Source organism: Scyliorhinus torazame, chromosome 14 (genome assembly GCF_047496885.1).
Source record: "Scyliorhinus torazame isolate Kashiwa2021f chromosome 14, sScyTor2.1, whole genome shotgun sequence".
In the NCBI taxonomy this organism is placed as follows: Eukaryota; Metazoa; Chordata; class Chondrichthyes; order Carcharhiniformes; family Scyliorhinidae; genus Scyliorhinus; species Scyliorhinus torazame.
Genome location: NC_092720.1, coordinates 220,816,994 through 220,835,682, shown reverse-complemented (window position 1 = coordinate 220,835,682; position 18,689 = coordinate 220,816,994). Strand labels below are relative to the sequence as shown.

Sequence of the window (18,689 nt, the reverse complement as noted above, 5' to 3'; positions counted from 1 at the left end):
CCCAGTGCCATTACCTCACAGCCTCCCCTACCATGGAATAGTCACCAGCAAATGGACATCCTACTTTCGAGTTTTTGGACTGAATCTTTGCCACAGAGCATTTTCAACCTTGGGCTTCTTTTGTGATGTTATTGGATAAGATCTTCCCCTGTGCTTTGGGAAGCAGGTGTCAGACCAGAATTGTGTTCCTGAACCCATCCCTTCCTCCTGCTCCGACTGCTTTTTCATAGCTGCGAGATGTGAGTTGGCGAGGTTTGGGTCTGCACTTCCCTTTTGAATTAATTTCAGGAAAAAGGCATCAAGTCAATGGCAATTTGGAAGTGTCCTTTTATTCCCTCTTGATGAGGGAGGCAGGGACGACCGTCACACTGACTGCTTGATCCTGGTTGTTCATGAGCATCTTCAGTGTTGGCTCACCAAAGTCAATTTGCGGGATTCTCCGGCCTAGTCCGCACGGCGACCGGAGAATCCCGTCCGAGGTCAATGGATTTCTCCATTGTCGGCGACTCACCCGTGGCGTTCTTGAGCACAATCCAGCACAATAAGTTCAACTGAGCGGCGAGGATTCATTTCCACTCTTGACTTCAGTCTGATGGGTGACAGGAAGGTTTCCAGGGGGTGAGATCAGAAATGAGGCGCTTTCAACTACCCCTGAGTCCCCTGAAGCTGGTGGTCAAAGATGGCCCTCAGGTTGGTGCTGTTTTTGCCTTCCAGTTGTTGCCAAAAATATAGAAGATTGAACGATTTGGGGGTATAATTCGAACAAATAAATGTCAGCCTGACTTGCACTGTCAATTGTCATTCAGATATTCTGGTACCTGAATGGTCACAAAAACAATCTAGTAGAACAGCAAAAAGCATCTTAAAAAAAAAAATGGGCGGATTCTCCGATTCCCCAGCTGTGTTTTCCTCGGAGCTGGCGCCGGGGTTCTAAACTCCCGTCACTTGACAATGGGATTTCCCATTGAATCCACCCCACGTCGCCGGGAAAGCCGCGGGCCGGTGGTTGCGCTGCCGGCAGGAAAAGTGAATCGAACGGTCGGAGAATTCTGGCCAATAACTTTCCTTTTGGATTGGAATTTAGTGGGTAAGTTACCACATTCAGGAACTGGAAAGCGGAGGGCCGGAATTCGCCGGCTGCTGGGGTTCTCTGTTCCCACCAGCACGCATCCCCGGTTGTGGGGTTCCCGGCGACGTAGGGTGTCTTCAATGGGAAATCCCATTGACAGCATCAGGAACAAAGAATGAGCCGCCAGCAAATGGAGCACCATCGAGAAACACGCAGCTGGGGGTGCGGAGAATCCAGACCCAGGACTTTCACTGGTTGACGGCCATGGCAGGGCTCAAAGGGCTTGGTTCACCGTGTCAGCATTCGGGGTTGCATCCTGGGTTACGCCCTTTCACAATGTCATGGCTTTGAAAGTCCCACGTCAGCAAACCGTAACCTTTCCAGCCAGGAATGTTGGTTTTCTGGACTATAAAACGACTTTACAAAGCCTCACCACAAATGTGTGAACCAGAAAACATTGGAGGCATAAATATTTACCTGGAGAATTAGTGGCAGCCATCCCTCTTGTAAGATCTTACAGAGTTTGTGCTGTGTTGGCCAACTCTATGCTAAACTATCGTCTAGTGTGTCTCTGGAGCCTTGCTCCGATAAGGCCCAGTCTCTGCTACCTTTGCTGCAGAGGAAGACAGTGGGGCTGAGAAGGTGCTCAACTCTCTGGCCTCTGGACCCTCTTCTCAGTCGCCTGAGCTATCCCTGTCTGTTCAGGTCAAATGTCAGCCTCCAGAGGTCACAGCCACCGCCAACTGCCTCCCAGTTGGCAGTGTCAATGTCCGCCATATTAATATCTTAATTGCAGGCGTCCCTGTCGGAGAGGTATGGATGCACAGGATGTGGTGACCAGTTTACCATACAGAAGCTATTCTGGTATATGGCGTCATTAATCCGGTAAACGCGGCTGAGTCAGCGCGGATGGCGTTGGCTTTGCAGTGAGTGTTTGCTGATGCAATTGGCATGCTCTAAACCTCTGACTTTGTGACCTTGTTCTGCTGGCCCAGGACCTCATAAAATTTGGTTTTATTTATCTTCCATGTTTCTGATCCCAAAGTACGTAAGTGGTGCTGGTATATTTCCTTGGGTGGGCTCAAACATTTTGCCAGACAAACGGTGTTTCCGCACAATAGATTTCCCGACAGGAGTGGCTAGTGTGCTTTTAAAAATAGTTGGTCTCATTAATGCCGACATCAGGTGTAATTTGAAGATGCCAGTCTCACTGACTAATCTCTCATGCGAACACATCAATTGGGGCCAGAAGGAAGCCCCTCAAGTCTGCTCCTACACTCAACAAGATCAGATCTGATCCGATTGTAACCTGAATCCCGCATCCCTGCCTGCCTCCCGATAACCTTTCACCATGTCTGACACACATGGGTGCAACGGGATGTGGAATTTCTGCCCTGCAAAACCTGGGGTAGCATTTATTTGCACCAAATAACTGGGTGCGACTAATTTACTGATCAGTCTGCCTGGAGGACAAGATGCACCCAGCAATTTGCCGGGAATGGAATGTATAATTTGAACCTGCCTGTTGTAACGTGCAACAAGGTCTCTGTATAATTGGATCTTATTATTTTCAAACAGGCTTGAGAGTTCAATAAACTGATTGCAATATTTATACAGAAATAATTTCCTTCTCTTACATTCACACTGGCTGGAATTAAATACCTGCAGGAGTACAGTTTCAGTAAATTCTATCTCAAATGTCTTCTTATCTTTGTCCTCCATGAGAATAATGTAAACACTGGTCTATATTTTGACAGAACCGGAGAAATAGTCAGACTGGGCCATGGTGGTGACACGTTCGCTGAACAAGGTTAGTGAGCCTATCTTGTTTATCGACAATCCATTTCCCTGGGCTGTGGTTTATTATGTTGCTTCTGGAATGAGGAACTGAAACAGAGATTATTTTACTTTGTGTTGGACTCCAGTTTACTTCGAGCACAGGCGATTCGAGATGGAAGATGATCTTTCCTGTGCTGTTTGCCATGATCTGTATAAAGATCCTGTCTTACTCGACTGTGATCACAGCTTCTGTCGATCCTGTATAACCCAGTACTGGGAGGAAGCTGACACCAGCTCCTGTCCCGTCTGTAGAAAGGAGTCTCCTGCCAGGACGTTGAGGCTCAACCGCACCCTCTCCAACATCGTGAGCACATTTGTAAAAAGTGATAAAGGTGATCAAATTCAGCAGGAATGCAGCCGTCACAAGGAGAAGCTGAAAATTTTCTGCAAAACTGACAATCAGCCCATCTGTGTTGTTTGTCAGATTTCAAAAACTCATCAAACCCACGAGTTGCTGCCAGTGGAAGAAGCTGCTGAGGAGTTTAAGGTGAGGAGATCTTGTATAAAATAAAATACAGAAACAGAGACCGGAATCCTGAACAGGAAATATTCTCTCACTATTTATTATTTTATTTTATTTTAGAATTTTTAGCACTATTATTTTCTTCGATAACAGCTCTGCGGAGGCAGGTTTACTGGGAAATCACTGCAGCCTCTGCTCTGTCTGACCTCACGGTGTGACAGGACATACCCAGGGACGGTGATGGAGGAGTCTGGGACCTATGGTTGTAAGGCATGATTCCATGACTATCTCGGGCTGTTGGTGGACTAGTCTGTGGGTAGCACAGTGGTTAGCACAATTGCTTCACAGCTCCAGGGTCCCAGGTTCAATTCCCGGCTTGGGTCACTGTCTGTGCGGAGTTTGCACGTTCTCCCCGCGTCTGCGTGGGTTTTCTCCGGGTGTCTGGTTTCCTCCCACAGTCCAAAGATGTGCAGGTTAGGTGGATTGGCCATGATAAATTGCCCCTTAGGTTAGATGGGGTTGCTGGGTTACGGGGATAGGGTGGAGGTGTGGGCTTAAGTAGGGTGCTCTTTCCAAGAGTGCAGACTCGATTGGCTGAATTACCTCCTTCTGCACTGTAAATTCTATGATTCTAGTCGGTGAGACAGCTTTGCCAGAAAGCCATGTTAACGTGAAGACTTTGCACGTTTGACTAAGATTATTGGGACTTTGTTGTGTCCAGTGGGTCTGGCTTAATATTCTTTTACTTTTCTGAGTGTCATGCTCGCCCATTTCTGAGGGTAGTTAAGAGTTAACCACAGTATTGTGGGTCTGGAGTCACATACAGGCTAGGCCAGGTAAGGATGGAAGCTTTACGTCCCTAGATGAATTAGCGAACCAGGTGGAGTTTTAGGACAATGTGGTATTACATGGCCCTCAATACTGATTTAGCTTTTATTCCAGAATTGTTTACTTTCGTGAGTTTAAACTCCCCAGCTGTTGTGGTGAGATTTGAACTCATCCAAACCTCTGGATTACTGGGTTCCAGGAACATAATCACTCTGCTTTCACAAGGCTCCATTCATTCTCCGTCCCTAAACACCCAGAGGAGATGGCAAGGGGCCTTGATAAATCACTTCAGTCTTAGTCCTTCAGTGTTTTTCTGGCTCAGTTCAAAGGGCAGTGAAAAGTCATTAGTCATTGGGAAAGAATCATAGTTCAATCCCAAATCTTGATGGTCACATTCCATTTTAGTCGCACCTTTTTAAACTGTATTAAAGTCTCAAAGTGCCTTGATGTGATATGAACTGGATTTCTCTGGATTATTAGTCCAGTAATGTAACTACACTTCTAACGGAGGGAGATGGTAATAAGGGGTGAGATTCTGCGGTTCCCCATACGGGGAGGTGGTGGCGTAGTGGTATTCTCACTGGATTAGTCATCCAGAAATCCAGGGTATTGCTCTGGGGACCTGGGTTCAAATCCCACCAGGACAGATTCAATAAAAGTCTGGAATTGAAGGTCTAATAATGACTATGAAACAATTGCCAGTCCTTACCCGGTCTGGCCTACATGTGACTCCCGATCTACACAGCGATGTGGTCGACTTCTAACTGCCCCCTTCTGAAATTGCTGAGCAAGCAACTCAGTTCAAGGGCAATTAGGGATGGGCAACAAATGGGCTGGCCCAGCCAGCGACGGCCACATCCCAAGGACACATTTTTTAAGAAGCCTCTCGGCTGTTCGCTGGCAGAGGAGTGCCCCCACTTGTCAATGGGATTTCCCATTGAACCAACGGCAAGGCACCGGGAAACGCACTGGCGGGGGTGCGATGCCGGCGGGAATAGTGATTCGCAACGGCTGGAAATTGCGGCCAAGATTTCAGAAGGAAAGACAGAGAGAACAACTGCACAGTTATTGGCCATTTAATGGCTTTTCCCCACCCACTTTTTAGGCTGATGGGAGGATTGAGCTCATGTTTGAGAAGGCCGAAATTAACAGAGTTAGATCTGGGCTGAGAACGGGCACCTCCATCAGGAACCCCCTTCTGAAGTCTGGCACCCAACGCCCACCCACCCACACACCTTAAGGTCGGATGGTCTTACCTTTAAGTACGGTGCCCAGACATATTTCCCAGCGCTCCGGAGGTGTATTTTCCGGTGACAGAGGCCGCTCAGCATTGGCCGCCAGTCCGGTCCTGCCAATGAGTGTTCTGCCTGCCCCACTGCCGAGGAACCCGCCACAGGAAGCCTCCTTCAGCGGGACTGGAAGATGCTGCCGGTGGGAAGGGCTGGAAAATCCCACCCACGGTCTCAGGTATCTTCCTGCATTTCTTGTTTTATCACCTGCAGCAGTGCTTCTGAACAATCAGATTGAGGAGCGGAAGTCCCACCTGCAGCCACTTAATGAAGTCTCCACATTGGTCAACTCTGTGGATACATTTCTGAATCCTTTCTCCCAACGTAACATATATTCAGGCTACGTCAGTGGGCAACAAGATGGTAGCTAAATAATATTAATCTTTACAATAATAATCTTTATTGTCACAAGTAGGCTTACGTTGACACTGCAGTGAAGTTACTGTGAAAAGCCCCTGGTCGCCACACTCCGGCACCTGTTCGGGTTACAGAGGGAGAATTCAGAATGTCCAATTCACCTAAAAGGAAGTATGAAGATGTTCAATTTGGACAGAAAGGAATGCAGAAGGTTAGCAAAGAGGTGCAACAAGAAATTAGGAAGGCAAGTGGTAGGTTGTCCTATATTACAAGGGCATCGGAGTGCAAGAATTAATGGGCAGGTTTCTCTGACCCCGCGCTGAGTCGGAGAATCGCCGAGGGGGGCGCCAGAATCACGCCACGCTGCCCCGACGTCGGCACGCCGATTCTCCGGCGCCGATTCTCGGGCGCCCGTGGGATCGCCGCCGCTCCGGTCGGGGGCCATTGAAAGGCCGCCCCCCCCACGGCGATTCTCAGGGCCTCAGCAGGTCGAGTGCCCACCGAGTTTGTCCGAGTCCCGCCGGCATGGGTTACGTATGGTCCCACCCGGCGTGACCTCGGAGTTCTGTCTACGGGGGCCGTCCTGGTGGGAGGGATCCGAGCCCGGGGGGGCCTCCACGGTGGCCTGGCCCACGATCGGGGCCTACTGATCGGCGGGCGGGCTAGTTCCGTGGGGGCGTATGTTCCTCTGCGCCGGGCTCCGCCATATTGCCCGGGGGCCAGCGCGGAGGCAGGAACCCACACGCATGCGCGAACGCGCGCCAGCCGTGGCGCGCCACGGGCACCACTCTGGCGCCGTACTAGCCCCCTAGGAAGGGGTGGATACCCGTCACTTGAGGCCCATTGACACTGGACTGGCTCGCGCCGCTTTTCACGCCAACGTCAGAACTTGGCCGCAGGATTGGAGAATCCCGGCCCCTATGTCTTGCCCAGTTGTACAGGGATTTGGTGAGATGACATCTGGAGCACTGAGCACAGTTTAATTCCCCACATTTAGGAAAGGATGTACTCACATCGGGGACTGTTCAGCGAGGGTTCATTCGATTGGTCCCTGGGCTGAGGGTTTTTTTCCATGATGAGAGGCTGAGTAAACTGGGTTTATATTCTCTGGAGTTTAGAATGAGGTGATCTCATTGGAACCTCCACAATTCTGAGGGGGCTTGACAGGGTGAAGTTTGAGAGATCGTTTCCCCCCTGGTTGGGGGATCTAAAACATGGGGGGGGGGGTGGAGGGGCACAGTCTCGGGATAAGGGGGCCTATCATTTAGGACTGAGGTTAGGAGAAATTTCTTCACACAAAGGGTTGTGAATCTGTGGCATTCTCTATCCCAGAGGATTGTGGATGTTCCATCGATGAATATATTTCAGGCTAGGAATAGGCAGATTGTTGGTCTCAGGGGATTATGGGATATGACGAGTGGGCGGCCAAATGGATTTGAATCCCAAGTTCAGCCATGATCGTATTGAATGGCGGAGCAGGCTCGAAGGGTCAAATGGTCCACTCCTGGGGCGACAATCTCCGACCCCCCGCCGGGTCGGAGAATCGCCGGGGGCTGGCGTGAATCCCGCCCCCGCCGGTTGCCGATGTCTCCGGCACCGGAGATTCGGCGGGGGCGGGAATCGCGCCGCGCCGGTTGGCGGGCCCCCCTGCTCGATTCTCCGGCCCGGATGGGCCGAAGTCCCGCCGCTAAAATGCCTGTCTCGCTGGCGTAAATTGAACCACCTACCTTACCGGCGGGACAAGGTGACGTGGGCGGTCTCCGGGGTCCTGGGGGGGGCGCGGGGCGATCTGGCCCCGGGGGGGTGCCCTCACGGTGGCCTGGCCCGCGATCGGGCCCACCGATCCGCGGGCGGGCCTGTGCCGTGGGGGCACTCCTTCCCTTCCGCCTCCGCCACGGTCTCCACCATGGCGGAGGCGGAAGAGACTCCCTCCAGTGCGCATGCGTGGGAAACTGTCAGCGGCCGCTGACGCTCCCGCGCATGCGCCGCCCCGAGATGTCATTTCCGCGCCATCTGGCGGGGCACCAAATGCCTTTTCCACCAACTGGCGGGGCGAAAATTCCTCCGCCGCCGGCCTAGCCCCTCAATGTTGGGGCTCGGCCCCCAAAGACGGAGCATTCCGCACCTTTGGGGCGGCGCGATGCCCGTCTGATTGGCGCCGTTTTGGGCGCCAGTCGGCGGACATCGCGCCGTTTCCGGAGAATTTCGCCCCTGATCCTTATTTCTTGGCTCGGCTACAGAGAAATGATCAGTAAAAGGTAAATTTAGCTGTACTTATCCAGGTTGCTGAGGAAACAATAGTGAAAATAAGTCATAAAACTTTACTGGTTAACTTTCATGTGAGTTCTGATTGATTGGATTGAAAGAAAACAGAATCATTTTATTGGTTGGTTCCAGAGGGATGAGAAGTTTATGATTGGGAAAATCCTTTAACTGTCTATCTCTGCGCAGTACCTGTCTATACAACATTCACTTTAGCAACTCTCTTCCCTTTGTCATGTGAGAGTACCTTTAAGAAATGGGTGTTTATCAGTGATGTCGGAGTGTGGGTGGAGCTGGGCTGTCTGTCAGCTTTTTACTTTCGTTTTTGAGCAGGCTGCAGGGTGTGTTTTAGTTTTGTTTTCAGTGTTGGAGCTGAAGCCAGACCAAGCAGGTGTACTGCTGTACTCTCTGCCATCAAAAGACTATCTTCTACTCATTTGGTGAATTCAGAATTATAAATGTTCTCAGTAGTGAATGTAAACCTTATGTGCTTCTGTTAAAAGGTGTTACTTTTGTCTTCGCGCTGTATTTATCCTCTGCCCAAGTAGAGGTGGTCCTCGCAGATCCGGCTGACTCTGCCCCCGGAAGGTAAGTGAAGGCCCTGAGCCTCGCGCTATATTTATCCTCTGCCCAAGTAGACGTGTATCTCGCAGATCCGGCTGTCTCTGCCCCCGGAAGGTAAGTGAAGGCCCCAGGCTTCGCACTGTATTTATCCCCTGCCCAAGTAGACGTGTATCTCGCAGATCCGGCTGTCTCTGCCCCCGGAAGGTCAGTGAAGGCCCCGGGCCTCGCGCTGTATTTATCCTCTCCCCGAGTAGAGGTGTCTCCGCAGGTCCGGCTGTCTCTGCCCCCGGAAGGTCAGTGAAGGCCTCGGGCCTCGTGCTGTATTTATCCTCTGCCCGAGTAGAGGTGTCTCCGCAGGTCCGGCTGTCTCTGCCCCCGGAAGGTCAGTGAAGGCGCCAGGCCTCGCACTGTATTTATCCTCTGCCCGAGTAGAGCTGTCACCCACAGATCCAGCTGTCTCTGCCCTCGGAAGGTAAGTGAGGCCCCAGGCTTCGCACTGTATTTATCTTCTGCCCGAATAGAGGTGTCCCCCGCAGGTCCGGCTGTCTTTGCCCCCGGAAGGTAAGTGAAGGCCCCGGGCCTCGTGCTGTATTTATCCTCTGCCCGAGTAGAGGTGCCTCCTCCTCGGGCCTCGGGCCTCGTGCTGTATTTATCCCCTGCCTGAGTAGGTGTTCCTTGCAGATCCGGCTGTCTCTGCCCCTGGAAGGTAAGTGAAGGCCCCGGGCCTCGTGCTGTATTTATCCTCTGCCCGAGTAGAGGTGCCTCCTCCTCGGGCCTCGGGCCTCGTGCTGTATTTATCCCCTGCCTGAGTAGGTGTTCCTTGCAGATCCGGCTGTCTCTGCCCCTGGAAGGTCAGTGAAGGCCCCGGGCCTCGTGCTGTATTTATCCTCTGCCCGAACAGAGGTATCCCCCTCAGAGGTATCCCCCACAGATCCAGCTGTCTCTGCCCCCGGAAGGTAAGTGAAGGCCCCAGGCTTCGCACTGTATTTATCCCCTGCCTGAGTAGAGGTGTCCCCCGCAGGTCCGGCTGTCTCTGCCCCCGGAAGGTCAGTGAAGGCCCCGGGCCTCGCGCTGTATTTATCCTCTGCCCGAGTAGAGTTGTCTCCGCAGGTCCGGCTGTCTCTGCCCCCGGAAGGTCAGTGAAGGCCCCGGGCCTCGCGCTGTATTTATCCTCTGCCCGAGTAGAGTTGTCTCCGCAGGTCCGGCTGTCTCTGCCCCCGGAAGGTCAGTGAAGGCCCCGGGCCTCGTGCTTTATTTATCCTCTGCCCGAGTAGAGTTGTCTCCGCAGGTCCGGCTGTCTCTGCCCCCGGAAGGTCAGTGAAGGCCCCGGGCCTCGCGCTGTATTTATCCTCTGCCCGAGTAGAGTTGTCTCCGCAGGTCCGGCTGTCTCTGCCCCCGGAAGGTCAGTGAAGGCCCCGGGCCTCGTGCTTTATTTATCCTCTGCCCGAGTAGAGTTGTCTCCGCAGGTCCGGCTGTCTCTGCCCCCGGAAGGTCAGTGAAGGCCCCGGGCCTCGCGTTGTATTTATCCTCTGCCCGAGTAGAGGTGTTCCTCACAGATCCGGCTGTCTCTGCCCCCGGAAGGTCAGTGAAGGCCCCGGGCCTCGTGTTGTATTTATCCTCTGCCCGAGTAGAGGTGTCTCCACAGATCCGGCTGTATCTGCTCTCGGAAGGTCATTGGAGGCCTTGAGCCTCTTACTGTATTTATCTTCTCCCTGAATAGAGGTGTCCCTCGTAGGACCGGCTGTCTCCGCTGTTGGAAGGTAAGTAAATGTTGGCCCAGCCAGCGATGCCCACATCCCATGAACAAATTTAAAGAAAAATCTGCTTAAAATAATAAAAACCGAAGCTGAAACATTGGGCAGTTTTACACAGGACAGTAACTGAAACTTAACTTTTGTTTAGGAGGAACTGCGAACCATACTGAGGCCTGTCCAGGACAAGGCCGAGGAATGGAACACCGTAAGAAGTGAACATGAGAAAACACTAACCCACATTCAGGTATCTTCGATGTTAATTTGCTCTACATTTTGCACATGCTCGTAGAATATAATTGCATGACATTCTGGTCTCCACTTTATAAAAGGGATAAAGAGGCAGTGGAGACCACCAGAACTAAGATGTTACAAGATGTTAAGGTTGAACAAGCAGTGGCTCTTTTCTCTAGAAAGGCGAAGGCTGAATGATGATTTGCTCGAGGATTTTTAAGCTATGAAATAATATGAAGGGGAGACATAGAGAAAATATTTAAACTGAGGGGGAGTTTAAAACTCAATACACGATAGCCATGGGCAGCACGGTAGCACAGTGGTTAGCACAGTTGCTTCACAGCTCCAGAATCCCAGGTTCGATTCCCGGCTTGGGTCACTGTCTGTGCGGTGTCTGCACGCTCTCCTCGTGTCTGCGTGGGTTTCCTCCGGGTGCTCCGGTTTCCTCCCACAGTCCAAAGACGTGCAGGTTAGGTGGATTGGCCATGATAAATTGCCCCTAGTGTCCAAAAAGGTTAGATGGGGTTACTGGGATAGGGTGGAGGCGTGGGCTTAAGTAGGGTGCTCTTTCCAAGGGCTGGTGCAGACTCGATGGGCCGAATGGCCTCCTTCTGCACTGTAAATTCTATAATTCTATGATAGTCACCAATAAATCTATGTGCGAATTCACCAACTCGATCCTCAGTTAGAGTTCCCTCTTCTGAATAAATTATCATCTGCTATTCTATCCTTTGTTGCATTCTCAACAATCTTCAGCCACGATTGCCGAGTGGATGATCCGTCTCGGTCCCTTCCGGAGGTCCCCAGCATCACAGATGGCAGTCTGCAGTCAATTTGATTCACTCCACGTGATATCAAGAAACGGCTGAAGGCACTGCACACTGTAAAGGCCATGGACCCTGAGAATATTCCGGAAATAGTAGAGGACTTGTGCTCCAGAACTTGTCGCATCCCTAGCGAAGCTGTTCCAGTACAGCTGTTTGGGTTACGCCCAGGGTCACTCAGCTCCAGACCTCATTACAGCCTTGGTTCAAACTTGGATAAAGGAGCTGAATGGCAGAGATGCAGCGAGAGTGACCGCCTTTGAAATTAAGGCAGCGTTTGACCGAGTATGGCATCAAGGAGCCGCACCAAAAAAACTGGAGACATTGCAGGACATCCTCAGGATAATATCCTCAGCCCAACCACTTTCAACAGCTTTATCCATTACGTTGCTTCCATCATCCCATTTCCGACAATAGCCACACTGTAGAAGAGTATAAACCAACAAATAATAGGAGACTGTAAAAAGAATAGAGCAATAATGTTTGGGCGCCAGGGTCCCAGGTTCGATTCCCACTCGGGTCACTGTCTGTGCGGAGTCTGCACGTTCTCCCCGTGTCTGCGTGGGTTTCCTCCGTGCGCTCCCGTTTCCTCCCAGAATGAACATAGGTTCCTTAGAAAATGAATCTAGGGAGATAGTTATGGGGAACAAGGAAATCGCAGGGGAATTAAACTGTTATTTTACGTCAGTCTTCACAATGGAAGATGCTTCGACCATCCCATTAATACTAAAAATACGGGGGGGGGCGGGGGGGAATTAAATCCCATCACCGTCACTAGAGATGATGTGGAGATGCTGGCGTTGGACTGGGGTGAGCACAGTAAGAATTCTTACAACACCAGGTTAAAGTCCAACAGGTTTGTTTCAAATCACTAGCTTTCGGAGCGCTGCTCCTTCCTCAGGTGAATGAAAAGGTATGTTCCAGAAACACATATATAGACAAATTCAAAGATGCCAAACAATGCTTGGAATGCGAGCATTAGCAGGTGATTAAATCTTTACAGATCCAGAGATGGGGTAACCCCAGGTTAAAGAGGTGTGAATTGTCTCAAACCGGGACAGTTGGTAGGATTTCGCAGGCCAGATGGTGGGGGGTGAATGTAATGCGACATGAATCCCAGGTCCCGGTTGAGGCCGCACTCATGTGTGCGGAACTTGGCTATAAGTTTCTACTCGGCGATTCTGCGTTGTCGCGGGTCCTGAAGGCCGCCTTGGAGAACGCTTACCCGGAGATCGGAGGCTGAATGCCCTTGACTGCTGAAGTGTTACCCGACTGGAAGGGAACATTCCTGCCTGGTGATTGTTGCACGATGTCCATTCAGTGCGGCCTCAACCGGGACCTGAGATTCATTTTTTTTTTAAATTCAAAAAAATATACTTTGTTCATAAAATTTATCATAAGCATTACAGAGCATTTCGAATTGTCTTGACTGTACATTTCCATCAGAGTTACACATTGCCTTGACTTTCTTCCATTCAATTTTGATAACCTTACACACATATCGCTCTTTACGTTACAATTCCTTCTTAAATATTTACATTGTCATGTTTGTTTTATACATTGGAGTGTTAATGACCCAGACCGAGGGGGGTTTACACTGTTACCCGCCCCTCGGTGTACATCTGCTGGAGGACCTTACACAGTGGTCTTTCCCCATTGCGCCTTGGCGGCAGCTGCCCCAAGCTTGAGTGCGTCCGTCAGCACGTAGTCCTGGACCTTGGAATGTGCCCGTCTGCAACACTCGGTCGAGGACAATTCTTTGCACTGGAAGATCAGCAAGTTTCGGGCAGACCAAAGAGCGTCTTTCACCGAGTTGATGACCTTCCAGCAGCAGTTGATATTTGTCTCGGTGTGTGTCCCTGGAAACAGTCCGTAGAGCACAGAGTCCTGTGTCACAGATCTGTTTGGGATAAACCTTGACAAATACCACTGCATCTCTCTCCAGACCTTCTTTGCAAAGGCACATTCCACAAGGAGATGTGTGACCGTCTCATTTCCCCCACAGCCACTCCGAGGGCAGCGTGCATTGGCGCAGAGCCTTCGGGTGTGCATGAAGAATCTGACAGGGAGGGCCCTTCTCACCACCAGCCAAGCTAGGTCTTGGTGCTTGTTTGAAAGTTCTGGTGATGAGGCGTTCTGCCAGATGACTCTGGCAGTCTGCTCAGGGAACCATCCAACGTCCTCCACGGTCTCCTTTTCCCTGAGGGCCTCGAGGACGTTACGTGCTGACCACTGCTTCATTGCCTTGTGGTCAAAGGTGTTTTTCTTCAAAAACTTTTCCACGAAGGACAGGTAGAACTACTTGGAGCGTTCCGCGGCAATGAGGCCAGGCCCATCCGTCGTAACACCGGGGACAGGTAGAACCTCAGTATGTAGTGACACTTGGTGTTTGCATACTGGGGGTCCACGCACAGCTTGATGCAGCTGGACACAAAGGTGGCCAACAGGATGAGGGCGGCATTGGGTACGTTCCGCCCTCCCTTCTCCAGAGGTTTGTACATGGTGTCCCTTCGGACACGGTCCATCTTGGATCTCCAGATGAATTTGAAGATGGCTCGGGTGACTGCTGCAGCGTAGGGTCGGGTTATGGGCCAGATCTTAGCCACGTGCAGTAGCATCGAGAGTACCTCACACCTGATGACCAGGGTTTTGCCCGCAATGGAGAGGGAGCGTTGCTCCCACCAGCCCAGTTTCTGCCTTACCTTTGCTATGCGCTCCTCCCAGTTTTTGGTGCACGCCCCAGCAGCTCCGAACCATATCCCCAGCACCTTCAGGTAATCTGACCTGACCTGAGATTCATGTCGCAATACATTCATCCCCCACCATCTGGCCTGGGTTTACGAAATCCTACCAACTGCTTGAGACAATTCACACCTCTTTAAACTGGGGTTACCCCTATCTCTGGATCTGTAAACACTTAATTAACTGCAGATGCTCACATTCTAAGCATTGTCTTGCATCTTTGAATCTGTCTATATATATGTTTCTGGAACATTCCTCTTCATTCACCTGAGGAAGGAACAGCGCTTCGAAAGCTAGTGATTTGAAACAAACCTGTTGTAAGACTTCTTACTGTCATCACTCGAGAAGTAGTATGAGACAAATTAATGGGGCTAAAGGCAGATACGTCCTCCGACCCTGATGGCTTGTATCCTCGGATCCTAAAAGAAGCAGCTACAGAGATAGTGGCTGCATTGGTTGTAATTTTCCAAAATTCCTTGGATTCTGGAGAAGTACCGGAGGATTGGGAAACTGCCAATGTGACACCCCTGTTCAGAAAGGGAGGGAGGTAAAAAGTGCGGAACTGCTGGCCGATTCGCTGAACATCCATTGGAAAAATGTTGGAATCAATTATTGAGGAGGCAATAGCAGCACATTTGGAGAATCACAATCTAATCGAGCAGAGTCAGCTTGATTTCATGAAAGGGGAATAGTGGGCAGGATTCTCTGATCCTGAGGCTAAGTGTTGATGCCGTCGTAAACGCTGTCGCGTTTCCCGACAGCGTCAACATGGCCTCATCATTAGCAATTCTGGTCCGCTACTACTGTCTGCTGGTGGGGAAGGAAGTTAATGTTTGTGGACGGGGTGCCAATCAATTGGGCTGCTTTGTCCTGGATGGTGTTGAGCTGCTGATCCCGGCGTCAACTGCACGCCGCGGGGTCCGCTCATGCGCAGGGACACCGGCGCCAACGCGCGCATGGGCAATGGCTCCTTTCTCCGTGCCGGCCCCGACGCAACATGGCGTAGGGCTGCAGGGGCCGGCGTGGAAGGAGGCCCCCAGCCCGAGAGGCCAGCCCGCCGATCGGTGGGCCCCGATCGTGGGCCAGCCACAGCGGAGCCCCTCCCCGGGGTCGGCCCCCCTTCACCCCCACAGGCTGCCCCCGACCCTTCCACGCCGAGGTCACGCCGGCTCAGAGAGTGTTAGAACGCCGCCGGCGGGACTCTGGTTTTTTGGTACGGCCGCTCGGCCCCTCCATGGCAGGGAATCGCTGGTGTGCACCATTTACAAGATGCAATGCAGGAAACAAAGCTCCGGAGACAGCCCCTTCCAGACCCCCGAAATCTATCATCTGCAATTTCAAGGGCAGCAGCTACCTGGGGTCACCCCCACCTGGAGGTTCCCCTCCAAGTCACTCCCCATCCTGACTGGGAAATATATCGGCCGTTCCTTCAGTGTCACTGGGTCAAAATCCTGGAACTCCCTCCCGAACAGCACAGTGGGTGTACCTATATCAGAGGTACTGCAACGGTTCAAGACGGCAACTCACCCCCACTTTCTCAAAGGGCAATTAGGGATGGGTACCAAATGCTGGCCAAGCCAGCGACGCCCACATTCTGCAACAAAAAACACCTGGGGCGGGATTCTCCGAGCCTCTGGTGCCGAAATCACGATCGGCGCGGGGGCGGAGAACGGGCATTGACTCCGAAATCCGGCACGGCGCCGCTCCCACGATACTCCGGTCCCCGGGGAGTTGCCGCGAATCACCCACGCACGGTCTACGCGGCCGCGGGTAGAGGACCATTGACAGAGGCCCCCGCGGCGATTCTCCGAGGACAACCAGCCGAGTTCCCGAGGGCGTGGTTCTAACCACTTTTGCCCGTCAGGAACGGCCGGTGGCTGCTGCTCAGTCCGCGGCCCCCCCCCAGTGAGAAGCACTCCGGGGCCCTGCTAGTCCCCTGCAAATTGCAGAAGCACTCTGGACTTTCTTAAGAAAAGACCAGAGTGAAACACCCCCGTTTTGACGCTGGGGTGGGGACATAGCCCCATGATTGGAGAAGGTATGTGCAATCTTTTTAAAAATTCCATTGATTTGGTCCTTCAATCTCACTATTATTTCCCAAAGGACCAAAGTGTAAAGCTGGAGAAACAGGTTAAAGCCGAATTTGAAAAACTTCACCAGTTTCTCCGTGAGGAAGAGAGGATTGTGTTGGAAGATCTGAAACTGGAGAAAGAGAAAAAGAGTCAGGAGGTGAAGGAGAGGATTGAGAAGGTAACGGAGGAAATCTCATCGCTTTCAGTCACTGTTCAGGAGATTGAACAAGAGCTGAGGGAACAGGACAACATCCAGTTTTTAACGGTAAATAATTATTTTCTTCTTTTCTTTGCCGCTTTGAAATTGATTTTGGGATTGTTCACAGAATGCCTATAAAAGCTAGAATATAGAAGTCGATAATGAAAACGATACCAATCATCTGTGTGATTTGGTCATAAATAACCCAGTGCAGCAGGGCGGCGCAGTGGTTAGCACTGTTGCCTCACACAGCTGAAGACCTGGGTTCAAATCCGGCCCCTGGTCACTATCCGTGTGGAGTTTGCACATTTTCCCTGCGGCTGCGTGGGTCTCATCCCCACGACCCAAAGATATGTAGGGTAGGTGAATTAACCACGCTTTAAAAAAATATATATATTTATTGGCATTTTTGATTTTATATACAGTTGCATTTCATGTTTGTTATTGTACAGTATCTGAGATTCTTTTGTATCTATTTACATTTTGTCACCATCTGTCTTGGTGCCCTATCCTCTTCCCAACCCCCCCCCCCCCCCCCGCCCCCCCCCCCCCCCCCCCCCCCCCCCATCCCCATCCCCACCTCAAGATATTCTCATTGTTCGCTCGGGGTAGAAAAGTTAGAAGAGAACTGACAGGAATACACGACCCAAGGGGAGGGAGAGAGGAGGGAACCTGAGGGGAATAACACAGAGGGAGGGGGTGCAGAAGACCACACACACACCTACAAGGCAGACGTGGCAGAAAACACAAAAGGAAAGGCGGGGAAGGGGGAGAGCGGAAGCTGTAGAAGCCAGCTATTTTCTAATACACCTGATAGGTAACATAGGTAAAAGTGAAAGGATGAAAGATAGAGAGACAGCGAGTAAGTTAGATCAAAGTATAGATCATTCATGAATGGAATATGGCCGTACGCACTAGCACGGTTATACTAAATCATATCAGTCTTCAGCCACCTAGCTATACCCCGATGTAACCCTAATTGGTTTGGGTTAACATCAAATAAGTTTGATTCGATGTTTTAGCTGTCTGTCGTTTAATATGCAACATTAACTTAAATGTATTCTTGTATGAGCTACGGAATGCGATTCGGCTCCCTTATCGCAAGCTGCTTGAACTGGATTCTTGCTGAGGACAAACGCGCCGTTAGGTTACTGTGCCGTTGCCATGGAGCCTGCCCTGTCCTTGGTCACTTTATCTTGCAAATGTATTTGTTAGCTGAGTGATAAGTGTTTATTTTATCATGGTTTTTGTGTTTCTGTTACATTGTGTAGCGTAATGTTGTACTGTCTTGAAATGAATTATGCTGAGTCATGCTGAATATGTGTTTTAAAATGACCTGAGGTTACGAGTGAGTTTTAAAATGGGTATTGAATAGACGAGGGGCTCAATGCTAAATAGCTATCTTTTACCTATCACTTTTACCTATAGAAAATAGCTGGCTTCTACAGAAGCGAATGGGCGACCACGCTAAATTGCCCCTTATTTGGAAAAGAAAGAATTGGCCAAATACCCTAAATTAACAAAATTAAAAACCCATAGAAATCCGGCATCCTTACCCGGGCGAGCATACATGTGACTCCAGACCCACAGCATGTGACTGAATCTGAACTGCCCTCTGATTGGTCCAGCAAGCCACTGAATTGTACCAAGGCAGCGGTCATCACTAAGGGTAGTTTGGGATGGGCAATAAACGCCAGCCTCGCGCGTAATGCCCACAGCCCGAGAATGAATTCAGGAAATTAGTATGTTTTGCGAGGGCCACGAAGAATCCAGCACGAGTTTGTGGAGTCAAACAGAAAGTAACTTTATTCACGAGAATATGTACAGGGCCAGTAGTTCACTGCTGGTTCCTTCTCTAGCCGGGACCACACTGACCAACTCTTAACAGTATCGGACACCATTGGTAGGCATGTGATCTGAATACACATATTCACACAATGTGAGAAAGTGCACATTAACCTCTATGTACATCAGTTGATAAAATGCCAGAAGTGTGAGTGAGGCTTTTTCCTCTAAAATTAGTGCATGTGGCTAAGACATATATTGCTGCTGTATCTATAGCCAGTCAGTGAGAACGAGAACATTAAAGACACTGAATTTAAATGAATGAATCATTCTAATCTGACATTATTTACTATTGAATTGTCGCTCTGTGAGTTGTGTTGTGCAGTGGGATCTCATTGAAACATATAGGAT

General features: G+C 50.7%; 1 protein-coding gene across 1 annotated transcript in view; it reads left to right on the top strand.

Annotated features, from left to right (window-relative positions):
* The first annotated feature begins 2,481 nt into the window (after positions 1–2,481).
* Positions 2,482–18,689, top strand: part of LOC140389179 (uncharacterized) — a 160,613-nt gene continuing 144,405 nt past the window's right edge. The window contains exons 1-4 of the mRNA XM_072473340.1: positions 2,482–2,611; positions 2,827–3,395; positions 10,574–10,669; positions 16,326–16,559. Of these exons, the coding sequence (XP_072329441.1) occupies positions 3,021–3,395; positions 10,574–10,669; positions 16,326–16,559 (705 nt within the window). The 5' untranslated portion in view covers positions 2,482–2,611; positions 2,827–3,020. The remainder of the gene's footprint in view (positions 2,612–2,826; positions 3,396–10,573; positions 10,670–16,325; positions 16,560–18,689) is intronic.